The sequence below is a fragment of the Monodelphis domestica genome, chromosome 5 (genome assembly GCF_027887165.1).
Source record: "Monodelphis domestica isolate mMonDom1 chromosome 5, mMonDom1.pri, whole genome shotgun sequence".
NCBI classification, from domain to species: Eukaryota; Metazoa; Chordata; class Mammalia; order Didelphimorphia; family Didelphidae; genus Monodelphis; species Monodelphis domestica.
This window is the reverse complement of record NC_077231.1, coordinates 7,000,062-7,025,171: the sequence shown is the minus strand read 5'-3', so window position 1 is coordinate 7,025,171 and position 25,110 is coordinate 7,000,062. Positions and strand designations below refer to the sequence as shown.

General features: G+C 39.5%; 2 protein-coding genes across 2 annotated transcripts in view; one reads left to right on the top strand and one right to left on the bottom strand.

The window, feature by feature from the left end:
- MLC1 (modulator of VRAC current 1) overlaps window positions 1-9,812 on the bottom strand; it is a 56,685-nt gene extending 46,873 nt beyond the window's left edge. The window contains exon 1 of the mRNA XM_056797593.1: window positions 9,419-9,812. The gene's annotated coding sequence lies outside the window, so the exon portion shown is untranslated. The remainder of the gene's footprint in view (window positions 1-9,418) is intronic.
- Window positions 9,722-25,110, top strand: part of MOV10L1 (Mov10 like RISC complex RNA helicase 1) — a 77,794-nt gene continuing 62,405 nt past the window's right edge. The window contains exons 1-4 of the mRNA XM_056797573.1: window positions 9,722-9,940; window positions 15,560-15,744; window positions 17,090-17,249; window positions 24,569-24,681. Of these exons, the coding sequence (XP_056653551.1) occupies window positions 9,844-9,940; window positions 15,560-15,744; window positions 17,090-17,249; window positions 24,569-24,681 (555 nt within the window). The 5' untranslated portion in view covers window positions 9,722-9,843. The remainder of the gene's footprint in view (window positions 9,941-15,559; window positions 15,745-17,089; window positions 17,250-24,568; window positions 24,682-25,110) is intronic.

Sequence of the window (25,110 nt, the reverse complement as noted above, 5' to 3'; positions counted from 1 at the left end):
TGCTTTAGTCTGGATTCAGATTCTATCAGTTCTTTTTCTCTGGTAGCAGATGGAATATTTTATCATGAGTCCTTGGGATACTTTTGGATCATTAGATTATGGAAACAATTGTTATTCACAGGTGTCCATCATATAGTATTACTGCCACTGTATAATTTTCTGATTCTGCTTATTTCATTTTGCTCCAGTTTGTATGTCTTTCCAGGTTTTTCTGAACTCCAACAGCTTGTCATTTCTTTCTGTTTCTTTGTTTTTTTTTCAACCATTACCTTCCATCTTAAAATTAAAACTGGGTATTGATTCTAAGGCAAAAGAGTAGTAAGGGGCAAGCAATTGGGATTAAGTGAGTTGCCCAGAGTCATACACCTAGGAAATGTCTGAGGCCACATTTGAACCCAGGACCTCCTGTCTGTAGGCCTCTCAATCCACTGACCCATCTAGTTGCCCTCATGCTTGTCAATTTCTTAAAACACCAGTCTATTACAACTTACTCAGCCATTCACCAACTGATGGGTATCCCCTCACTTTTCAAATCTTTGACCCCACAAACGAAAAAGCTCTTTAAATACTTGTCTACATATAGATCCTCCCACCGCATCTTTTTAAAAAATCTCTTCAGGATACAAACCTAGTAATGGTATTGCTGTGACAAAGAGTATATACTGTTTTATGGCCCTTTGGGCATAGGTTCAAATTGTTCCCCAGAATGATTGAATCAGTTCACAACTCCCATAACAGTACATCTCAATTTTTCCACATCCCCTCCAAGTTTTGTCATTTTCCTTTTCTCTCATAATAGACAATCTGATAGGTGAGGTGGTATCTCAGAGTTGTTTTAATTTCCATTTCTCTAATAGTGATTTATCATTTTTTATATTTATTTTATATTCATTTATTTTTATTTGTTTATTGTTTTATTATTTATTATATTCATTTATATTTATATATTGTTATATTTGGTTTGGGGGGTTTTCTTTCTTATTTATTTTAAAATATTTTTCCATGGTTGCATGATTAATTTTCTTTCTGACAAGCAATTCCACTGGGTTATATATGTGTTATCACTTGATACCTATTTTCATATTATTCATTTTTGTAATAATCTTTTAAAAACAAAACCCCAAATCCTATACCCATATAAACAAGTGATAAATCATATGTTTTCTTCTGGGTTTCTGCTCTCACAGTTCTTTCTCTTGAGGTGGATAGCATTCTTTCTCATAAGTTCCTCAGGATTGTCCTGGACCATTGCACTGCTATTAGTAGCACTGTATATGTAACTGATCAGCAGTTACAAAATATTCTAACATGGATTGACTACCTGAAAGAGAAGTTGAGGACTGAGTGAAAACGGGTAGAAGGTTTTAAAGACTAAGATAGAGAGAACATAAAGCAAAAACAAAGAGACACAGGAACAGAGGATTCAACAGCATGGTATTCAGCTCCTCTGATGGACACAGTTTTTATTGAAATTCTAAGGAATGGGGAAATGGGAGATAGTTAATTAAACATGTGACATGGTAGAGAGTTTAATAGTAAACAACAATAAGATGAAAGAGAAGATGGCTAAGACAATGTAGTGGCCATCGACCAGGCCAGAAGTTCATTTGACCTTTGGACTGCAGGTGAGGGGAGTGGTCAGAACACCACAAGATTTGAGTCCCAATGCAATGCAAGGATCCAGAAATCAATTATGTGAAATATTAGAAATATATCCATAAGTCTGGTACATGAGGACTTTGCTTATAAGAGTCAGTTATTGGATGCATCTTTAATACTTTCAAGATTTGTTTATATCTGGAATACCCCACAGGATGGTTCCACAATGTTTCACTTTCTGTGTACAATGTTCTCCTGGTTCTGCTCATTTAGTTCCACATCAGTTTGTGGAGGTCTTTCCAGTTCATATAGAAATCAAGCAGTTCATCATTCCTTATAACACAATAAGCATTCCGTCACCATCCCATACCACAATTTGTTCAGCTATTCCCCAATCAAGGGACACTACCTCATTTCTCAATCTTTTGCCATTGCAAAGAGCGCAGCTATGATTTTTGTACAACCCTTTTTTAAATTATCTCTTTGGGGTACAAATCTAGTAGTGGTGTTGTTGGATCAAAGGGAATGTATTATGTTAAAGCCCTTTCAGCATGATTCCAAATTGCCTTCCAGAATGGTTAGATCAATTCACAACTCCACCAGCAATGCATTAGTGTCCCGATTTTGCCACATCCCCTCCAACATTTATTTTCCTTTACTGTCACATTGAACAATCTGCTAGGTATGAGGTGGTACCTCAAGAGTTGCTTTGATTTGCATTTCTCTAATCAGGGGGGATTTAGAACACTTTTTCATCTGATTATTGAAAGTTTTGATTTCTACATCAAAAAACTTTCTATTCATGTCCCTTGACCATTAGTCAATTGGGGAATGACTTGATTTCTTGTACATTTGACTTAGTTCCTTATGAATTTGACAAATTAGACCTTTATTAGAGATTTTTGTTATAATTTTCCCCCCAGTTTGTTTCTTCCCCTCTAATTTTGGCTACATTGGTTTAGTTTCTACAAAACCTTTTTAATTTAATGTAATCAAAATTATTCATTTTACTTCTTGTTCTATATCTCTTGCTTGGTCTTAAATTCTTTCCTTTCCCATAGATCTGACAGGTATACTATTCTGTGTTCACCTAATTTACTTACAATTTCCTTCTTTGTATTTAAGACATTTGCCCATTTTGAATTATCTTGGAATACGGTGTGAGATGTTGATCTAAACCTAATTTTTTCCTAACTGTTTTCAGTTTTCCCAGCAGTTTTTGGCAAATAGTGGGTTCTTATACCCAAACCTGGAATCCTTGGGTTTATCAAACACTAGCTTGCTGAAGTCATTTAAACCCCGTATTTTCCACTGATCCACTCTTCTATCTCTTAGTACCATATTGTTTTGATGATCATTGCTTTATAGTATAGTTTAATATCTGGTACTATTTTCACCTTTTTTTTCCATTAGTTCCCTTGATATTCTCGATCTTTTGTTTTTCCAGATGAACTTTGTTATAATTTTTTCTAATTCTATCAATGAGGTTTTTGGTAGTTTGATAGGTATGGCACTGAATGAGTAAATTAATTTAGGTAGGATTGTCACTTTTATATTAGCTTACCCTACCCATTGTTTAGATCTAGTTTTATTTATATGAAAAGTGTTTTATAATTATAGTCATATAATTCCTGAGTTTGTCTTGGCAAATATATTCCCAAATATTTTATATTGTCTAGAGTAATTTTAAATGGAGTTTCTCCAATTCTTGCTGCTGAATTTTGTTGGAAATCTATAGAATTGCTGATGATTTATGTGGTTTTATTTTGTACCCTGCAACTTTGATAAAGTTATTTCCACTAGCTTTTTAGTTGATTATCTCAGATTCTCTAAGTATACCATCATATCATCTGCAAAGAATGATAGTTTGGTTTCCTCCTGCCTACTTTGATCCCTTCAATTTCTTTTTCTTCTCTAATTGTTACCACTAGGATTGTACTAGAAAAGTACAATATTAAATAATAGTGGTGATAAGGGGCATCCTTGCTTCTCTCTTAATGTTACTGGAAATTGGGAAAGATTCTAACTTATCCCCATTGCGATAACTTGCTGATGATTTTAAATTAACACTGCTTTATTATTTTGAGGAAAGTCCCTTTTATTCCTATACTTTCTAGTGTTTTCAATAGGAATGGGTGTTGTATTTTGTCAAAGGCTTTTTCTGCATCTATTGAGATAATCATGTAATTTCTATTAATTTGGTTGTGGATATGGTCAATTATGTGGCTAGATTTCCTAATGTTGAACTAGCCTTGCATTCCTGGTATAAATTCCACTGGGTCATAGTGAATAATCTTTGTGATAATATGCTGTAGTCTCTTTTAGACATCTGGCTAATTCTGCTTTTAAAGAAGTTATTCTCTTCTTTGGATTTTTGTGCCTCTTTTACCAATTGGCTTATTCTATTTTTTAAAAGATATTAGTTTCTTTAGTATTTTTGTGCCTCCTTTATCAAGCTGTTGACTCTTTCTTTCATGATTTTCCTGCATCACTCTCATTTCTTTTTCCAATTTTTTTCTTACTTATTTTATTTGATTTTTAAAATCCTTTTTGATTTCTTTGATTAATTCTTTTTGGGCTTCAAAGCAACTACTATTTTTTTTTTGGATGCTCTGGATGTAGCAATATTACCTTTGTTATTGTTCTGAGTTTGAGTCTACCCTGTCACCAAAATAACTATGTTGTTGTTTGCTAATTTTTCTGCTTTTTCTTTTTTTAGTTTAAAAAACTGTTAAAGTTGGTCTGTAACAGAGATAAAGGGAATATTGTTCCAAACTTCAGTTTTTTTGTACAACTGCCTTCAGAGCTGCCTCTGGAAATCCATCTGCTTTCAATTCTTCCAAGGTGGTATGATGTAAAGAGAGGTGTGTTTAATACTTTCCTGTCCTGTGTTCTGGTCTGTGAGTAACCCCAAGTACTCTTTTCCTTCTTGGTACTGTGACCAAGGTCCCTTGCTCCCCTATGGCCACAAGTGTCCTCTAGTGCTCCTCCTCATCCTGAGATCACAACCCTGGATGGTGGCCTGGTTCTGCATATGAACAATATTATAAGAGTCTTGCATCCAGAGCCAGAAAAACAAACCCCTTAATCTCTTCTGAGCAGTTGTCTGATTCCCCCCCCCAATGTTGACTGAGAATTCCAGACGCCTTTTTGCTGCTCCAACAACACCTAAAGCCTGTTGCCTCAGGGGTTTGTCCCAGAACACTGTGTTGGAGACTGTGGCTTGGATTGTGGGCTTGGAGTTCAACTTCAACTTAGACTCTGACTCCTGGACTACTTAGTTGGGTGAGTGAAAGGCTGACTACTTCCTAGTTTCCTAAGAGACTAGCTTCCAACTACTACCCTTCCTGATTGAGAGCTAATTAATCTCTGCCTGGATTAAGCAGACCCAGGGCAAATGAGATCTATTTCCTTTTTAACTTGGCCATGATTCACAGTGTGAGTGCAAATGATTTTTACCAAGTAACAGCTTTTCAAAGCAGTATAACAGCTAATTCACATTCAAGAAGTACCCAAATTCCCAAAATCATAAGAGTACATTTAAATTACAATAGCTAACAAACCTGCTATCATATAGGATTCACACGAGTTGCTGTGTGACATTTAAAAAAAAACCTATGAACGCATGAACAATTGTCACAAGTTTTCCAGATCTAGCAAATCTTTCAACCTTGGATGATAAATCTTTTAACAAAGTCTAGTACTACAATCATTCCAAAATGTGGCAGAAGAGCTCAGAGAAAAAAAAAACATAAATCTCTGTACTGCTGATGAAAACCTTTCTTTTTGGGTCTCAAATGTCACCAAGAATCTAGATCATTCTGGTGGAGGTAGATTAAGCTGAATAGTTAAAAATCATCCAGAAGCTACTTAGGCTTCATGGGAAATCCATCCAGGGGTACCACTCCCCCTAGAAAAACCTTCCCAGTTTCTCTGATATTAGACTGTAACAGCCATAAAAGGCATGTCTTTATATATCTCATCCATTACATTTTTATAAATGCAGAGGTGGGGAATATAATAGTGCTACAGCACTTCACTTCAGCTACTAAATGGACCCTTTACCTCTTGTTACAAACAACTCAGAGGTAGGCAAATGATCAGTCAGAGGTAGTGTGCTACTGGATATCTAAAAATCATTTCTGAAGACATCTTAAAAATCAATTTAAATTCTTAAGTCATTAAATTCTCCAAAGGTTGTATATAGGTTGTGATCAGCTTGATGGAGTCCTTCCATCATCATCCATGTGACAATTAACAAGGCAAAAAGGAACAAAAGGCCATTTAGGCAACATGTGACCTCAATGGATCTGGTGACAAGCCCAGTATCCATAAGAGCTTATGGTTTTGCTATGGAAAAGGGTTTGCACAACTTGTTTATGGATTTTTACAATGGTATTTTCTCCAGTCCAGTAATTGGGGAGGAACAGCACATATAGCTAATGGTCAAAACACAATAACAGAGAGTGGTAGAGTGAAATGGAACACTATAGATTTGATTAATATGTGAACTTAACAATCAAAATTAATTCTTAAAACAATCAGCAAATACAACATATGTGACAGGATACAGGCACTGAATTCAAGAGTCCTTTTCTTCAATTCCCGTAGCTGCATTACAGACTTTTTCACTATTTTGGAGGTCCAGGCTTATTACACCTTACTCTCCAACATACTCCTTCTGCCTGTTCCAGGAATGAGCCCTTGATTCTAGGCATTGTCTCTGGCTGTCCCCCATGCCTGGAATGCTCTCTCTCTTCCATTCTATGGCTTCCCTGGCTTCCTTTAAGTTCCAACTAAAATCCCATTTTCTACAGGAACCCTCTCCAATCCCTCCTAATTCCAAAGCCTTCCTTCTTTTAATTATTCTCTATTTATCTGGTGTATAGCTTGCTTTATATATATTTATTTGTATACTGGCTCCCTCATTAGATTGTAAGCTTGAGAGCAGGGCCCATCCTTTGTCTTTCTTTGTATCTTCCAGAGTACAGAGCCTGGCACAGAGTAGACATTTAATGAATGTTTACTGATTGATTAGTCTAGAGGCAGAGGCCCACAGTTCAGGCCCTGGCTTGGCCATTTACTGCCTGTATTATCTTGAGCAAGTCTCTCAGTTTCCTTATCTATAAAATGAGAAGTTGGGACTAAATGGCCTCTTAAGTTCCCTTCTGTGTCACTCTATGACCCATTAGAAAGTAATTTTTGCCTCTTCTGAACTGCCATAATGGCATTATCCAAATGCTCTTTTAAGGTTATTTGTGTACATCTTATCATCCTCACTAGACAAACGCCATGACTGTCTTTTTGTCTTTCCCTTTACACCCAGAACATCATTCTATATACATACAGGATATATACACACATTCAGTAAATGTTTGCTGTAAACAAGAAAAAATACAATAATTCTAAATGTGACTTGAAATCCTTTTAGAAATCCTTTTAGGTCTGTCAGCTACCACACTTCTTTAAGAATCAGAAATTCTAAATTTTGATCTACCTTACATATTAGCTATGAAAGTAGCAAAGTGACCCCAAATAATTAATTCTATTCTAGAGCTAATATAACAAATAATTCAGCAAATCTTTTAAAAGGAAATTCACAATAGTAGGCCAAACACACCTTTACCTATCCTGGCTAATTTCACAAATCCCATAATCAACAGATAAGGTATTTATTAAGTATTTACTTTGTACCAGGCATGGTGGCAAGCCTTTGGACCTTATTAAATTTATCTTTTCTGCCAACTTTTACTATTATTTGTACTAAGTTCTACTAAACTAATCTGACCCTTTTCTGTGCCTCCCACTACAAAATCTCATAATTTTAAAGTTGGAAGAAACTAACTTTCTATCAGCATCCTGAAGGGCAGACAGGCCAGCCCCCCAGTTCCCACACACCTCCTTCCAAAAACCTATGAATTTTGCAGCAGTGAATGATGATCAAGAAATCTAATGAGAAACCATAATGATTTATTCCTTCTCAAAACTGCACCAAAAAATCAGCTGTGGATACTATCAGTAAAGCCAGATCCAGTGTTCTGAACCTCATAGATCCAAGGGGAACTAAACCCAAGGAGGTGAAAACCAACCAACCCAGGGGATCCAGGCTGACCAACCACAATTCAACAACAGGCATGGTAAAGTCCTGGCACAAGGCCCTAGTTCAGGAACCAAACCTGGAGAGTTAAAAAAATCAAAGAAAGCACCATCAAATATAAAAAAATTATTTCAAATTCAATTCCATAACAACTGCAAGCAGAGACTCAAAGAAAAAAAATGGGGAGTTTCATAAGAATTATATAAGGACCTAGAAGAAATTGAGAATTTCTTAAAAAATTAAAGTGCTGGAGTATCATAAGCGCTTAGAGTGAAAATTCCTTGAAAACTAGATCAGAGATCAACAACCCTTTGAAATAGTAAGAAATATTAGAACAAAATTAAAAAGTTGAAAAAATAGAAGAAAATGTAGCCTACCTGATATATTAAAAAAAAAATGACCTGGAAAAGTTTGCAGAGAGAAAATTTAAGTTGTGGAACTCTCTTACAACCATGATTAAAAAATTAAAAGATCTGGATCTTCTATTTCAAAAAAACAGAAATAAAAACTGTCAGATCTATAAAACCAGAGGGGCAAACTGAAGATAGAACACAAAGATCATGAGCATTTCTATATATTACCAATCAAGTCTAGGGGGAAGAAAAGTTTCATTTAAAATGTCTACAGAATATATAAAATATTTGGGAGTCCATCCACCCGATATAAAAGAATACAACTACAAAACATTCAAGGAAATAAAAAATATGTACATACCTAGATAACTAAAAAATATTACTGCTTTGGGGTAGATTGAGAAAATATAATAAAAATTACATTACCCACCTTAACTTAGTTATTCAATGGCAAACTACCAAAGAATTATTTTGAAGCCCTAGGAAAAAAATTAACAAAATTCATCTGGAAGATTAAAATGTCAAGAACGTCAAGAGACATAATGGGGAAAAGTAGGAGACCTTGCAGTACCTGATAGCCATCCGTACTCCAAAGCAGTAATCATCAAAACAATTTTGGTCCTAGTTTAGAATAAAGTGAATCAGTGGGGACAAACTAGGTTGCTTAATGGATAGGATGACCCAAGTTCAAATTTGGACTCAGACACTTCCTAGCTGTTTGACCCTGGGTAAATCAACACCAAATGCCTAGCCCTTACTGGCCTTTCCAAGGCAAAGTAAAGAAAGAAAAAAAAAAAGTTAATTGTGGAACTGGTGAGGTATGTGACACATATGGAGGAAAATTCCAACAGCCCTCTCGATAAACCTAAAGACACAAAGACTGCCAGAAAAACTGAACAGTCATCAGGCAGGAATTGAAGTTCATGGCCTAAACATAAAAGGTGGCATCATAAACAAATTAGAGGTACAAGGAAGAAATTATAGAGGCCCAGGAAGTTCATGCACAAAGGATAGAAAGGATCACAGATAAAAATGGAGAATTTTAATACGTTAAATAAAATGTATGTGATTAAACATTTTTCCTTCCTCACAAATGAATTGAATGCAGCTAAGATTAAACAGGGAAACATTAACTGGAGGAAAGTTTCTTTGTTAAAGGTCCCACTTCAAATAGTCATAAGGAATTGATTCTTCTTCAAATCATTATATAATTATCTGTATCTACTCGCAAGGGTTGGGGCTTGCCCTCAAATGGGGGAGGTAGGGGAAGGTGAAAAGGAAGATTTTTGTCCAAGTCCGTCCCCATCCCCATCCCCACTCCCCCCCCCTCCAGTTCATCAGGTCGAGTGGCTTTTCTTGTTTTCTATACCTAGTATGGGGTCCAGCTATTTCCAGGGTCGGGTCTACAAAGAGGTTAAAGGGTGGTGGGGAGAGGCTGTCCTCACACACTCAGGGATCCATGTCATCACTGGAAGCCTTTGCGCAGCTTGTGCCTCATGCCCAAGAGGAGGGCCTCCTCCTCAATTCCACCACGAGGAGGACTCCGTAATGGTGCCATTTCCTTCAGGGCGCGAGGGCGTGAGAGCGCGTGGGGGCGGGGCTAACGGCTGCGGAGCGCGGGCTGTCCTCTTATTGGCCGAAGCGGCGGGCGTGCACACGCAGGCCTCGCGCTTAGTGGGGATCACGTGGGCGGGCTGGGTCGCTCCTCGGAGGCGTGCCAGCAGCCTAGTTGAGGAGGAGGAAGGGGACGCGGAGCCGCGGGACAAGTGGCGTGTGGTGAGGCGAGGCCCGGCCATGCTCAGACTCGTGTCCAAGGCCTTCTCCTTCCTGTGGCGGCGGGCTGAGGGCCCGGATGAGGAGGCCGAGGCGCGGCAGCGGGAGCCCGAGGAAGGTGGGGCCGGGCCAGGGCCCTTCCTGAGCCTCAGTTTTCCCAGGGGCGGGGGCGGACCACGAGCTTCCTACCGCGAGTCTGGGGGAGGAGCTCTGGGGATGACTCACGTGATGGCTGGGATTAAAGTGCTTTGAGGCCTCGTGGGGACCGGCTTCTCGGGTGTGGCCTTTTGTGGCCGCGGGTCTTCTCTTTGTTGTGTACTCCTCATGTGACTTCGTGGCTTTTCCGGGTGTGACCCCAGTGGTCACGTGTTCTTTCGGGGTGTGGAGCCCTTATTGGGTAGAATGACCTCTGGGGTGTGTCTTCTCCAAGGTGTGGATGCTCTGGGGCTCCCAGACCCCAGGTTCTGGTTATGGACTCATTGCCCCAGAGCATTCAGCATGGCTGTACCCTCTGATTGCCATGGCCACTCTCCAGTGACGTCTGTGATTTAAGCCAGGGCCTAGTCTGACCACTGGTGAATTTAGAAGCGACTCCAGTGGCAGCCAGTCCTGCCTACACACACAGTAGGTTTGGAGCAGGGCAGCCCGGGGGACTTGGGCACATCCCTTAATGGAGGCTGACAATATTGGCATCTAGGGCCATTGGGAGACATCAGCACTAGGCGGTAGTCATTGTTATTTTTATAAATCTCATCTAGAATCTTTCCCTTCTGGTAATGAGGCTGCTCAGACTCTCCAGAGGAAGCCTCCAGCATTTTGATGGACTCTACATGGGATCTAAGCAGAACAGAGGACAGAGAAACTATTACAGTGCTGTGTTGCAGACATGGCTTCCATTAATCCAGCCTAATATTTGACTGGCTTGAGAGGCCTTGCTGAAAGGATAATATAGTACTGTGAGCTTTAGGGGCCTCTCTGTGTTTAATTAACCCTTACCTTCTGTCTTAGATTCAACATTAGATATTGGTTCCAAGGCAGAAGAGCTGTAAGGACAAGGCAGTGGGATTAAGTGACTTGCTCAGGGCCACACAGCAACTGTATTTTTTAAAATAAACAAAATGCATAGATGGGGGCTGATTGGGAGCAACATTAAGTAGTTCCAGAACTAGCTGCCTTGCTCTCTATATGCTGGAGGTGTTGGTTACTGGCTCATTGTGAACCTGAAGGACCATAGATCCTTTCTCTTTGAGATTTCTGTCACTGGCTTAGGTGAAAGGAGAAATGATTTGCTTACCTGATTTCCTTGTGACCTGGATTGGAGGGAGAGAGAGCTAGCATGAAGCAGTTGTCTGATGAGATAAAATTTAATAGAAATAAATGGAAATATCTGCCCTTTACTAGTACAAAACAGCAGCACAAAGGCTCTACTACAGGAGGGTGAGACAAGACAGCATTCATGGAAAACGATGCCCTTTTCCCATTCATCTACTGTGGCACATGGCAAGCACTAATAAATAAATGCCTCTTTTTTTTTTAAACCCTTACTTTGTCTTAAAATTAGCTAGACAGGTGGCCTTAAGTGACTTGCCCAGGGTCACACAGCTAAGAAGAATCTAAGGCCAGATTTGAATTCAGGTCCTCCAGATTCCAGGCCTGGAGTTATATACATTTACTGAGCTACCTAGCCACCCCAATTAATGCCTCTTGATGAGACTCCTTCTATTCCAATTTAATCCCTTGGAAAACATTTAATTGAGGATCTTACATCTGATCTTTTTCTGTACTCCCAAAGCCACCACTTTACTTCAAGGCCTCACCACCTCTCAACTTGATTGTTTCAAAGAACTCAAATCTCTTTCTATTACAATCCAACCTGCATACAGCTTCCAAAGGGATTTTCCTGAAGTGAAGCTCTAACTCCCCTATTCAAACTCCCTTGACTCCTGTGAAAATTTTTTTTCATATACTGTATTCTCATATCAGGGCCCTGGAGTAGAAGGGCCCACATCAGTACCTGTATAGTAGAGATTTTATGTATGTCACAGACATTATACAGACTACAAGTTTTTATATTTCCTTTGTACTTGGGAATCCCCAGGAATGCGTTCATTTCATAAAGTCTGGTTGACAGGGAGGTTTTACAGTGATTCTTTTCTTTTGTGGCAAATCATCACTTGCTGGTGCAGAGAGGGGCTGAGGGTTTCATGGACTACCTCCTAATTAGCTATTTACCAATTAGAGTTGTCTTGGGATATTCAAGAGAGAAGCTCCCCTAGTAAACTGGTAAGCTCCCCAAAGAATATATAGTTTCTCAGCCAGGAGTTTTCAGGTCTTTGAAGAGTTAAGGGAATCCTTTGACCATAATTAGGATGTCTTGATGGGTCCAGGAATAAATTCTTTTAAAACTAAGAAATACTTCCTCTCAAGAAATTTAATCATTAACGATCACCCTAGTGCAATTATCAATAATATGGAAATAGGTCTTGATCAATGACACAGGTAAAACCCAGTGGAATTGCTACAGAGGGGAGGGGAGGGAGGAAAAGAATATAAATCATGTAACCATGGAAAAATACTCCAAATTAACTAATTAAATAAAAATTTTCAATTCAAAAAACAAAACAAAAAAAAAGAATTTTAATCATTATATGTCTCTGGGATAAAAATATCAACTGTGTGTGTGTGTTTGTATTTTTTTTACCTTCCATCATGGAATCAATGCTATGTATTAGTTTCAAGGCAGAAGAGTAGTGACTTGCCCAGGGTCACATAGCCAGGAATTATCTGAGGCCAAATTTGAACCTACTTAAGCCACCCAGTTGCCCTTATCAATGGGTTTTTTAAGCACATTCCAACCTAGCCCCAGTCTCTTTCCAACCTTCTTTCTTTCTTACCATGCATTTTTCCTGTTTTCCACATTTTCTGATCTAGTCAAACTGATCTTCCCTTTGTTATTCTCAGGAAGCACTCCATTACCCATCTCTATGCCTTGGCACTCACTGACCATCTCTTCTGCTTGGCATGGGCTGCCTCTCCTCTCCTCCTATTAGTTACTGACTGCTTGACAAGGTATAGCCTTTCCTGATGCCCCAGCTGCTAGTACCTTCCCTGCTCTGTATTTATACTCTATTCTGTATATACTTAGTTTGTATTTGCTCTCTCCCAATAGAATATAAGCTCCTTTGATAGAAGGGACTGTTTTCATTCTTTGCATTCTAAAGCCTAAGTATAGCCTCAGTTTCTTCAACTGCAAAATAGAAATCATAATAGCACCTCCCTCCCAAGTTTGTTGTGAGGGTCAAATGAAAGAATATAAAGCTTTTTCACAATGTCTGTCACATAGTAGGCACATAATAAATACTTGTTTCTTTCCTTAACCTACTATCTCCTTTTCTAGCCCCAGACTGTCACATTTGACATGTTTTTAAGCATTTTTGACTTGAGTTGGGCAATATATAGGTTTAGATAGGACAAAATAAGACCCTGATCCCTTTTCTTCTTGATTTGACAATGTACTAAACTCTCTGGCCCTTTGTTCACCTTGTGCCAAGCACTTAACCAAGGCTTTATTGATTTTCAGCTAAGAAACATTTCCATGAAGCTTTCACACACACAGCCTCACCCTCCCACTCCTATCACCAAGTAAAAATAATCTTTCCTTCAAGTTTCTCAGGACTTTTCTTGGACCTCTTGGTGCTTATTTTACTCCTTTTATATCAGTTATTTGTGTCAAATCAATAAACATTAAGCACCGACTATATGCTAGACACTGTACTTTAAATCTAGAGATGCAAAGGAAGGAAAAAAGTCCCTGCTCCCAAAAAGCAAACAATTATATGTTAAACAAGAGTATGCAGGATACGTGGGAGATGGTCTTAGAGGGGAGGCATGAGTATAAAGGGTGATTGGGAAAGGCTTCCTGTAGAAGATATGTTAGCTGGGACTCAAAAGAAGCCAGTGAGGGGCAGCTGGGTAGATCAGTGGATTGAGAGCCAGGCCTAGAAACAGGAGGTCTTGGGTTCAAATCTGATATCGGACACTTCCTAGCTGTGTGACCCTGGGCAAGTCACTTAACTCCCCAATGTCTAGCCTTTACCACTCTTCTGCCTTTAGAATCAATACATAGTATTGATTCTAAGGTGGAAGGTAAGGGTTTAAAAAGAATTGAAAAGAAAGAAGCCAGAGGCAGAGATGATTAGAGAGAGCATACCAAACGTGGTAGACAGTCTATAAAAATGCCCCAAGGTAGGAGATGGATATCCCTGGATTGTAGAGTACTTGGAGGGGAAGTAAAGCATTGGCATTCTACTCTTTCCCTCCATTAGAGGAAATACCTTGAGAATGAGCTCTGTCATAGCCATCTGCATTCCTGGTACCTGAATTGGTTAGAATCAAGTCCAGAATGACTCGCTTTCTCCACTTTCAAGAAGATTACAGTATTAACCAGCTAAGTCAGTTCCTAGCACCCCTAACTGATATCTGAATAGTGGAAGTCCCCTAATCACATCTCTCTCTTTTTCATGTGAGATGCCTGTTATATGTCTGGAATGTATCTCTTTGTCCGTTGGACCTAGACTAGATCTAGCTACATTACCCTCCAATGTCTATTTTCTGTTTTTACTGGATGTGATCTCTGGAGCAGCTTTCTGCCAACCATTCTTTCTCCCTTCAGTTTCCTATGTCCCTGCACAGATGAATCTCTATGATGAACAAACCTGGTCACTACAAGACTTTTCTTCCCATTGCCATTAGGAGGCTCCTGCCCCGACTGTGAAATGATGTGATCTTGTTTCCTAAATATCTAGCTCACCTTGTTTTATTACACATAGCTCACACACACGGCTTCTTTCCTTTCTGTTTAGTATCACTTGTGTAATATTGAGTACTGTCACCACTATTTTTCTGTTACATCTGCATGGTTCAACTTTGTCTCATTTAACAACTGTATCTTGTTCTTTTTTCCTATGTGTGACTGAAATAAAATTGTGTTTTTTGTGTTACTGGAGGAAATTGAGAACTTTTTAAAGATAAATAGAGCACGACAGCTAAGTAGCACAATGGATAGGGGAACAGGCCTGGAGTCGGGAGGACCTGGGTTCAACTCTCACCTCAGACACTTCCTGGCCAAATCACTTAACCCTCATTGCCCAGCCCTTACCACTCTTCTGCCTTAAAACTGATACAAAGATAAAAGGTAGAGGTTAAAAAAAAAGTGGGGGGGGGGTAAATGCAACAGGATCAGCACCACAAGAATTGGGAAACAAGATCTAATTGTTATAGTCTCATTCCTTGCCATGTGTGGATTCCCCCAACACACATACAATGGAGTATATCCAGTTTATCCAATTCATAGTTTAGATTCATTCATTCAGTAAGCATTTATTTTACTCCTTAGCAGTCAGAGGCTGAAATTCCTTAGTCTTTGTGCTTTAGATATTTCCAATGGTAAGAACAGTATCTGACATATAATGCTTTGAAATATTTAAAATATTTTATTTGAGCCTCTTCACAACTTTCTGAGGTAGGTACTAATGGTGTTACTATATCCATTTTGTGAATATGTAAACCAGTTCAACATACCTAGGTGACCTGTTTGTTGGCCTACCGGAAAGGCCCCCGGATCACAGAGCCACTCTCTTCAGTTTAAAAGTTTCCCTCTCTTTAGGACAGCTCTTCCTTTAATGGGACTAACTCTCATTCTGTTCACAATTCATTTTTTGATCTGAACATCCTGTAGGTACCACCAAGCTGAAAACTGTTCAGGGAGTTGTGACAAGATACTGTAGTGATTATGGAATGATTGACGACTTGGTGTGCTTTACTAGTGATGTCGTCACCAGCAGTGTGCCACTGAATATTGGCCAGGAAGTGACCGCCATTGTGGAGGAGGATAAAATATCCAATGGACTAAAGGCTATCAGAGTAAGAGTTGAATGATGGGGAAATTGTTTCTTTTCTTTGCACTTTGAGAGGGTCAAATCTGAGCAGCTGATGGGCACAGATTAATTTCATGCATCTCTTTAGCCACAGTATTCTGTATAATGCTAAGGAACTTTGGAAGTGAAGAAAGAGACAAAGTATTGACATATGTTAATAAATTAACTAAGTTAAACATAACTGCTTTTGCTGCCCTTTTACTTGCTTTGCTCTAGGTCGATCCTACTGGCAGAAGAAGATGGGGGAATACATCCTTTCTTGTCTCAGGGTCGATGTGTCATCCTCCAGTGCATCTTTAAACTTTAGCTGGTGTTCTCATGAGTTTGGCTTCAAGTAGCCAGCTCCAAACCAACCCCCAGATTTCTAACCCCTCATTCAGCCCATATTCAAATAGAATCAGCTCCACTGCATAGGGAGGGACCAAAGTGGAGTTTTGGTCCAGGATGTGGACTTTGAGACACTTTGATCACTTGGAAAGGATTGGAGAAAACTGTCAGCTTCTTATTCATTTAATCCAGTGAATACTTCCTGAGTGCCTGCTCTCTACAAAATACAGTATTGGCTGCTGGGTGAGAGCCAGAGATTATATAAATAAGTAACAAAGCCTGCATTCTAGTAGAGGGAGAGAATATATACAAATAACTCTAAAACAAAACAGAGATTTTCTTGAAACAGAATTGAATAGAGCCAGGGTTTGCTGTACCCAGTGAGTTCATGAAAAATAATTTTAAGTCTTATTTCCATAAATTCCCAGGGCAACCCCTATTCATTTGAATTGTTCCCTTCAGTGCTTTACACAGCTAGATGCACCATGAATAAAGTACTGGACTCAGTATTAGGAAGACATGGATTTGTTTCTGACTGTAGACATTTAAAAGCTCTGTCATCCTGGGCCAATCATTTAACCTCTGTCTGATTTAGATTTCTCATTTGTAAAATGGGAATAGTAGCACCTACCTCAAAGGCTTTTTGTCAAGATCAAATGCAGAAATTGACTTGAAGTGTTTTGCAAACTTTAAAGTACTTTATTGAAGACAGGCTGCTATTTTACAGACATACTTCATAAATGCCTGTGTTGCCAGAACTTTGATTCTTCGATAGACAGGCTAACAAATAATAGAGTGGATTTCCATCTCTTGTCACTCTCTTATGCCTCAAGCAATCTTTTACCATTGATACTTCTCCCTGAGCTATAGTTGTCTGAAGCAATTGAGCAACTTTAGGACATTTCTTATGAATTAGTCATTTAACAAAAATAGTATATTTTCCATATTACTCTGATTACCTTTTGAACCCCCAGAATGCAGGGCTCAGTGTTTTTACTTTACAGGTTGAAGCTGTCTCTGATAAATGGGAAGATGACAGCAAAAATTACTGTGAACTTCCAGATTCCAGTACTAAAATTCTGATTGGCTGTATCACTTCTCTCGTTGAGGATGCTGGCTACATTAATCAGACAACCTACTTCTCCATGCAGGATGTTTGTGAAGGTATGGTTTGTATTTTTATTCAAAAACACTGGTTCTCTATGTGCTCAATATTCATATTTAAAGGTGGTTATAAGTATCAGTTAAGAGATTCAAACTGGAGCATTCAGGACTTACAATCATGCTATCAGATGAAGCAACTCTCCAAATGTATTTGTCTCTTTTTTAAGAAGGAAAAAATAGGCCACAATGCAATAAAAATAATAACCAGGGAGCACAAACAAAAGACATCGATTCAAATAGAGGCTCAAAGTAAATGGTGGACCAAAGAACACACAGAGAAACAGTAATTACACAAAAGGAAATAATAACGATGAATCAACATAAGAAAATTTCCAGGATGCGGCTAAAGCAATTCTCTAGAGGAAAAGTATAACCTTGTACTTTAACAAAATAGAAAAGGAGTAGATAGTGAAATAAATATACATTTTTCCTCTTAAAGTCAACAATTAAAACCAAAATAAGCATAAAAAAGAGATATAAAAAATTAGAGAGTATACCAGAAGCCAAAAAAGCTATAAGAATAATCAATTAAAACCTAATTCTTTGAAAAGACTAATAAAATTGATAAACTTTTAGCCAATATTATTTAAAAGAGGGCAGAAGAACCAGGAGAACATGGTACACAATAACAGCAATATCATACGACGATCAACTGTGAAGACTTGGCTACTCTAAGCAATACTATAATCCAGGACAAGTTTGAAGGGCTTAGGACAAAGAATACTATCCACCTCTAGAGAAAGAACTGTTGGAGTTAAATGCACATCAAAGCAGACTATCTTTCACATTAGTTTATTTACAGTTTTATTTGGGAGTTTTGGTTCTACATGAATATTCTCTTACAACAATGACCAATATGGAAGTATGTTTTGCATAATAATACATGTATAACCCAGATCAAATTGCTTACCATTTCAGAGGGGAGAGAAGGAAGGAGACAATTTGAATCTTAACATTTCATAAAACATATGTTGAAAATTGTTATTACATGTAATTGGGAAAATAAAATATCTTTGAATTTAAGAAAGAGCAGAAAATTAAATTAACAAAATTACAAAGTGAAATAACCACAAAACCAGAATAAAAAGAATAATCAGAACCTACTATATATAATTATATGTTAACAACCAAGAACACAAAAGAATAGAAGAGGGCCTTCAGAATTCTAAAATTTGCAGCAGACCAAACATCTTCAGTAAAATCCAAACTGACAAATGATGGGCCTTTAAGAACCATTTCCATGCTGCCCTGCTGGTGTTGAGTGAAAGTTTTGAGCTACCACTGTCTCCACTTTCTTACCGTAATCTCCAAATCCTAGCTTTTCTGTTACAGATGGCACCAGTCTTTTTGTGCCCTCTTGTATTTTTTTTTAAACAAATCTCATTCTTGTAGCTCTTTTAGAGAAATTTACTACAGAGCATCCCAGGGACACGTGTTCAATAGCATAACAGGAGACTGAAGTTCTGCTGGATACTGCAAACACCTATGTGCATAAATATACTGTTGTACTGAAACATCCTGCCATGAGAGAAACTTGAGCCTTGTAAATTTATTTAGTGGAGATACTGAATATAATTTCCAGTGGTTTCCTATTGTTTTAAAACAAGCAGGTCTTAAGATGGCAAGATTCGGTCTTTGTAGCCATTTCTTTTTAGTGGCATTTTAATTTATTGTTGTGACTATAAATGCAGGGAACATGACTTAAGTCTTTAGAAAATTAGTTGAAATATTTTATTGTATATTTCTAATTTAATTTTGGGATAAGATATCAACATCCAGAAATGCTGATTATTAATGAAATTAATATAACTGCTGATAATTGGATGACTTCTGTTCATTTTTATTTTAAAGTCTTATCAGATAAATATTGGCTTGATTTGTAAACATATTATTTGATGAGACTTGTATGAATTCCTGGAGCCTTGCCATGCATTTACCCGTTTTTGGTTACAGAGTAACTAACTATTGTCAGGTGACTTTGAAGGGATTGAAATAAGTAAAATCAGTGTCTCCTGGTGTCACCTGAAGTGGAGCTACAAATATTTTGCCAAAGAACAACTTATATTCTTTGTCATTTACAGAATACATATGAGAAATTAATTATAAAAATAAATGCGTTTTAATACAATTTTTTTCTGGTCCCTCCCATTCTTCTGCTGAGTTCCAACTGAGGCCTTTAAAGCCCAGCTCAGATGCCACCAGGAATCCCTTTCTGGATTCTACATTACTCCACACATCCCCCCAAAAAGTATTGACTTGGACTTCCCTGGCCTCAAGAAGCCTTTAGTCTAATATGGGAGCACAGTACATCTAGGGCATTGGTGACCAGGGAGAGGTGTTTTGCTCAGGAAAGGGGGACTGGGTTTGGAATGTACTGGCATACATCCAGGCAGACCGAGGGTGAGGTGACTTAGGTGGTGGTCCCAGTATCTCAGCCCACTAGTGTCTATGATGACTTAACTTGAACAGACTGTGCAGTTACCAATCAATGAGGTTGCACTTGAGGGAAGAGTTAAAAGCCCATTATAGAGGTTTGGGTCTCATGAACTTGTGTGGAAGGCCTAATCCAGGTGGAGAGGAGCAGATGATGAGATGGCTGGGGTGGGGGGCTAAGCAGGAGTTAAAGCTGAATCTTTAGGCCTGCATGTAAGGGAGGTAGGGGCCTACCTTGGTTCTGTTCTCTTCCCCCCTTTCTCCTCCCCAAGGTGTGCTTTCATAGCCAGAGACTGGAGCCTTGTCTTTCCTCACTTCCCTCCCTGAGAATCTTGCTCAGGCCCTGGTTTGTCTCAACTGGCAGGGCTACCTTACTTTCTGGGGAGTTCTGGAGGGTCTCACCCATGGGAAAATCATCCTTTCTTAACCATAACACTTTTTCTCTTCTGCTTGGTCTGAAATGCCTTGCTTGTTCCTGCCCTCTTCTGAAGCTGGTTTCTTATTCCTGTGCTTCTAGATGAGAGTCTCCATGACTTTCTTTTCCCAACCAGGTGCCCTGACCTGAGCTAGCTCTTCTTCCCTTTACCATGCTATAACTCCTTTATTTCCCCTGAGTCTCTATTCTCTCCTTGCTTGGGACATGCTTCCCTCTAGTGGCCACACTCCCAGCTTGCTGGGGCCCAGCCTACCCAGGGCTGACTCTGTATCCAGGCAACAATGGATACCTTTCCTTGTCGCTTTACCTCCCTACCCAGGTCAAACTAATGAGTCCTTGTTCAAGACACTTGCCCAAGAGTCAGTGTCAGGAAAAGCTGACCAAAGTAAAGATAATGATGGAGTGGGGGACAGGAGGATAAGAGATGGTGCAGAAGGGAAGCACTGACTCAGACTCTGTTCCATTTGTGTGAATTCTTGCTATCTCCCTAGAGAGCATATACATTCTATGAGGAATGTACCTGGTTTTCTTGCAGGCAATGAGTACATGCAAGAAAACCAGGTGATTATTTGATGTGGTTCCTGAAAGAATTCAAGAAGATTGTCACCTCCTCTTCTGATGGAATCCTAAATTGCTTATTTTATAGTATGCTCTTAAGATTTGTGTTCCTGCCAGTCAGTCATCAAGCATTTATTAAGCACCTACTTATAAGCTTGGCACTGGACTAAGTGCCAGGGGTTCAAAGAAAGGCAAAAACATGATCCCTGCCCTCATGGAGCTCTCATTCTATCAAGGGAGACTACATGTCAAAAATTTTATGCAGAGAAGGTGGAAAAAGGGCTGAGAAGGGCAGTCACTAGAATGGAAAGACTTCTGCAGACGGTAGGATTCCAGGAAACTTAAAAGGAAAAGGCAAGGAGAGAGAGCAGATGATGAGGAGCAGCAGGAAGACCAGCCCTGCTGGAGTGTTGTATATGGAGAAGCTGAAAAGGACTACCTCAAAAGGCCAAGTGGAAAGGGACTTTAAAAGCCGAACAGGCACTGGAGAGGTAGCAGAGGTCCTGGCATCTTTGGCTTCCTCTATACGCCCTCCAGTACAGCTGGGTGGGAGGCCAGGGAACTTGGTGATTGTTGCAATGCAAGAGATGGTGATAAATCCAGCCATACCACTGCTGGGTTTATACCCAAAGAGATAATAAGGAAAAAGACTTGTATAAAAATATTTATAGCTGCACTCTTTGTGATGGCAAAAAATTGGAAAATTCGGGGATGCCTTTCTGTTGGGGAATGGCTGAATTGTGGTTGTGTTGGTGATGGAATGCTATTGTGCTCAAAGGAATGATGAACTGGAGGGATTCCATGTGAACTGGAACGACCTCCAGGAATGGATGCAGAGTGAAAGGAGCAGAACCAGGAGAACCTTGTACACAGAGACAGATATTCTGAAGCACAATAGAATGTAATGGACTTCTCTACTAGCAACAATGTAATGATCCAGGACAATTCTGAGGAACTCATGAGAAAGAACACTATCCACATTCAGAGGAAGAACTGTGGAAGTAGAAACAGAAGAAAAACAAGTGCTTGATCACATGGGTTGTTGGGGACATGATTGGGGATATAGACTCTAAATGATCATCCTAATGCAAATATTAATAATATGGAAATAGGTCTTGATCAATGATGCATGTAAAACCCAGTGGAATTGCGCATCAGCTATGGGAAGAGGTAGGAGGAGGGGAAGGAAAGAATATGAATCATGTAACTATGGAAAAATATTCTAAATTAATTAAACTGATTTTTTAAAAAGAGATGGTGATAAGTCAGCAAGAACCCTTCAAGTTGTTTATTGTACTGTCTTTGCACATCTATTTTAGTCTCTGTGCTCATCATAAAACTAGAGATGCCTGAGTCAAAGAGAAAGCCAAATGAAAATAGTTGGGTAAGAACTGAACCAGTTCACAACCCACCATACTGACCTGATTTTAACTAATTCTTAAAACTCTGCTACCTGAAGGGAATACTCGGGAATTAGATTATTTATTAAATTTATTGGCAGCATTTAGTTTTCTAATAATCTAGGAACTGAGAACAGGTAAATCATCCTCTCCATTTCAGTCTAAACAAACTTAGAAATTAGACGATTTTACAAATGCATCTAATGCTAAAGAGAAACTCTGACAGACATTGGATTTTGGGAGAGTAGGAGACCATTTAATACTTCTCTGCCCTACACATGAATAGGTTTAGGGGGTGTTCTGGAGAGGAGTCTTTGCTGAGAAAAGTTTCAGCCTCAGAACTTTGGTAAATTAAAAAAAATATATAGAATTAGGGACTTGTTAGTGGTATACAGAATACCCAAATGAGGAAACTCCCTAGGCCAGTTGAGGTTAGCACCTTCTCTGTAGCTTAGAGAATTGTCTAGAGCAGGGGTCCCCAAACTATGGCCTACAGGCCACTTGTGGCCCCCACTGCACTTCCAGAAGGGTGGTCAGTGAGAGGAGTACTATATGTGGCAGCACCACAAAGCAGGCTGGCACTCACATACAGTACTACTTCTGGTGACATCCTTTGCGTGGTGCCTTGTTCTGAATGAGACTGAGGTGCCTTGCAAAGGATCATGTGGCTGCACAATGGAAGACATCAGCATAGTGAGGGGTGATCTGGGGGAGGGGATTCCACATGGTGTATACTGCTGCCTGGCATAGTGGTGGCAGTGTTGGGCCTTTGCAAGGTGGGACAGGCCCATCACAGCCAGCGCTGCAGCCTCCACTATTCCAGACAGCGGTATACAGATTTGCTCATAGTTTTTTTTTGTTGTCCAGCCCCCAACGGTCTGAGGGGCAGTGAACTGGCTCCCTGTGTAAAGAGTTTGGGGACCCCTAGAGCCTTTATCTAAGTTCACACAACTGATATGTGCCTAGGTCCTAGAGGCTGGTTCTCTATCTGCTACGGTATACTGCTTCTTTATAAGAATTGTGCTTCAAGAATTGACGTTGACTTCTCAAAACCAAAAGGTCCAAGCCAGCCAACTTCATTCTTTCCCTCTTCTCGTGGGCTCCCATTCCCGATTTATTACTCCATCATTCCTCAGCAGCATTCTCATTCTGGAAGATGCCATGCAGATGCCTCTCCTCCCCCTTGATTTTTTGGCTTCCCACATTAGAGACCTCAAGTTCCTTGAGGGCAGGGACTGTCTTTTTCCTTGTATTTGCATTTCCAGCACTTTAGCAATGCCTGACTCCTAGCAAGTTGTTGTTTTTTCACCCTTACCTTCCAGCCTTAGAATCAATGCTGTGTATTGATTCCAAGGCAGAAAAGTGATAAGGACAAGGCAAATGGGTGTTAAGTGACTTGCTCAGGGTTTAAAGTCAGATTTGATCCCAGAACCTCCTGTCTCCAGGACTGCCTCTCTATCCACTTTGCCACATAGCTGCCTCCTCAGTAAATGTTTCTTGATTTGACTTGTTGGCATATAGAAACTACCCCTCCAAGGCATTTCCTGTTTTCTGGTGCCCTTGAGATCAAACAGATTGCAATTCAGTAAACAGTTTAAGTACTTACTGTGGGCAGAGCCATGTGCTAGACACTGAAGGAGATAAGAATTTTGTAGAAGACATCTTGGCCTCCTAGAACTTACAGACTAGTAAGGATACCTGAAGTGCAATTAACCATAGGACAAAGTAATTATGAGTCCACCATAGAGGTACAAAATTGTGTTCTCTTCCCCCCCCCCCACATTGCAGTACAGACTTCCTTTTGGATAAATGTTCTCTTTTTTTATATGGTGTAGTAGAAAAGTTCTGTACTGAGAATTGGGAAACCTGTTGCCAAATGATTGGTTGTGTGTCCTCAAGCAGAACCTTTAACCTGCTGCTGCTCCTCTTTCCAGCCTATAAAATGAAGGGGATGATCTGCGTAATCTGTAAGGTCCCTTTCAGCTTTAATATATTCTTTGAAGCTTTTTCAGCTGGGTCAAGCTGCTTCCCTCTTCTTCTCTGTGCCAGTTACTTTGGAGGTAAGGGTCAGTTCACCTGTGTAGAAAACATCTCAGTAGGTTTATCTCTTTATCAGATTGGGCCCACTCACCAGATAATTCTACCATATCTCCTTAAATCTTTTGTCCAATGTTATAAACACAATAGCTTATAAATAGAACATGTTTTAAGACATCTTTTAAAAATGTCAAAATGGGGGGGGGGCAGCTGAGTGGTTCAGTAGATTGAGAGTCAGGCCTAGAAAGGGGAGATCCTAGGTTCAGATCTGGCCTCAGACACTTCCTATCTGTGTACCCTGGGCAAGTCCCTTAACTCCATTATCTAACCCGTACAATTCTTCTGCCTTAGAACCAATACATAGTATTCTAAGATAGAAGATAAGGATTTAAATTAAGAAACCATTTGACAGTCATAGAACTTTAAAATACATGTATGTTTTATTACTTTTTTAGGTTTTGAGCCTTGTAAGGGTGATTGGGTACAAGCTGAATATTTCATTAAACCAGCCACATGGAACAGTGAGGCAATTTCTGTGAAGCCACTGAGATACAAACGAGTAGATCAGGTAACAAACTCTTAATAGTCCCTGCCCTCAAAGAGCTGACCTCCTATTTAGGACTGGATGATCTCTGAGCATCTATCTAGCCAGGAGATCTTTTAAGACCAGGAGGAAGCAGATTTCAGTTCGAAGTGTTATATTAGTCAGAGATTAATTCTTTCTGAACCAGTATGAAAGAATCACTGACAGTTTCCCTTGTCTCCACAATGTAGTAGACTGCTTTGACTGATCCCAGCTCTCCTAGAATTATTTAAGCACCAGCACTTGCCAAACTGGCATTCGGACTGGGGGACCTCAGAGAAGTCTTCAGATACTAGGAGTTCTGTGATTTTGGTCAGATTTCCCAAGACCCACTTCCTGTCATTTCAGTTTCTCCAGCATCCTCTCTTAGCCTTGGTTACTTTGAAAGAAATGAGCAAAGGAACATTTAAGGAG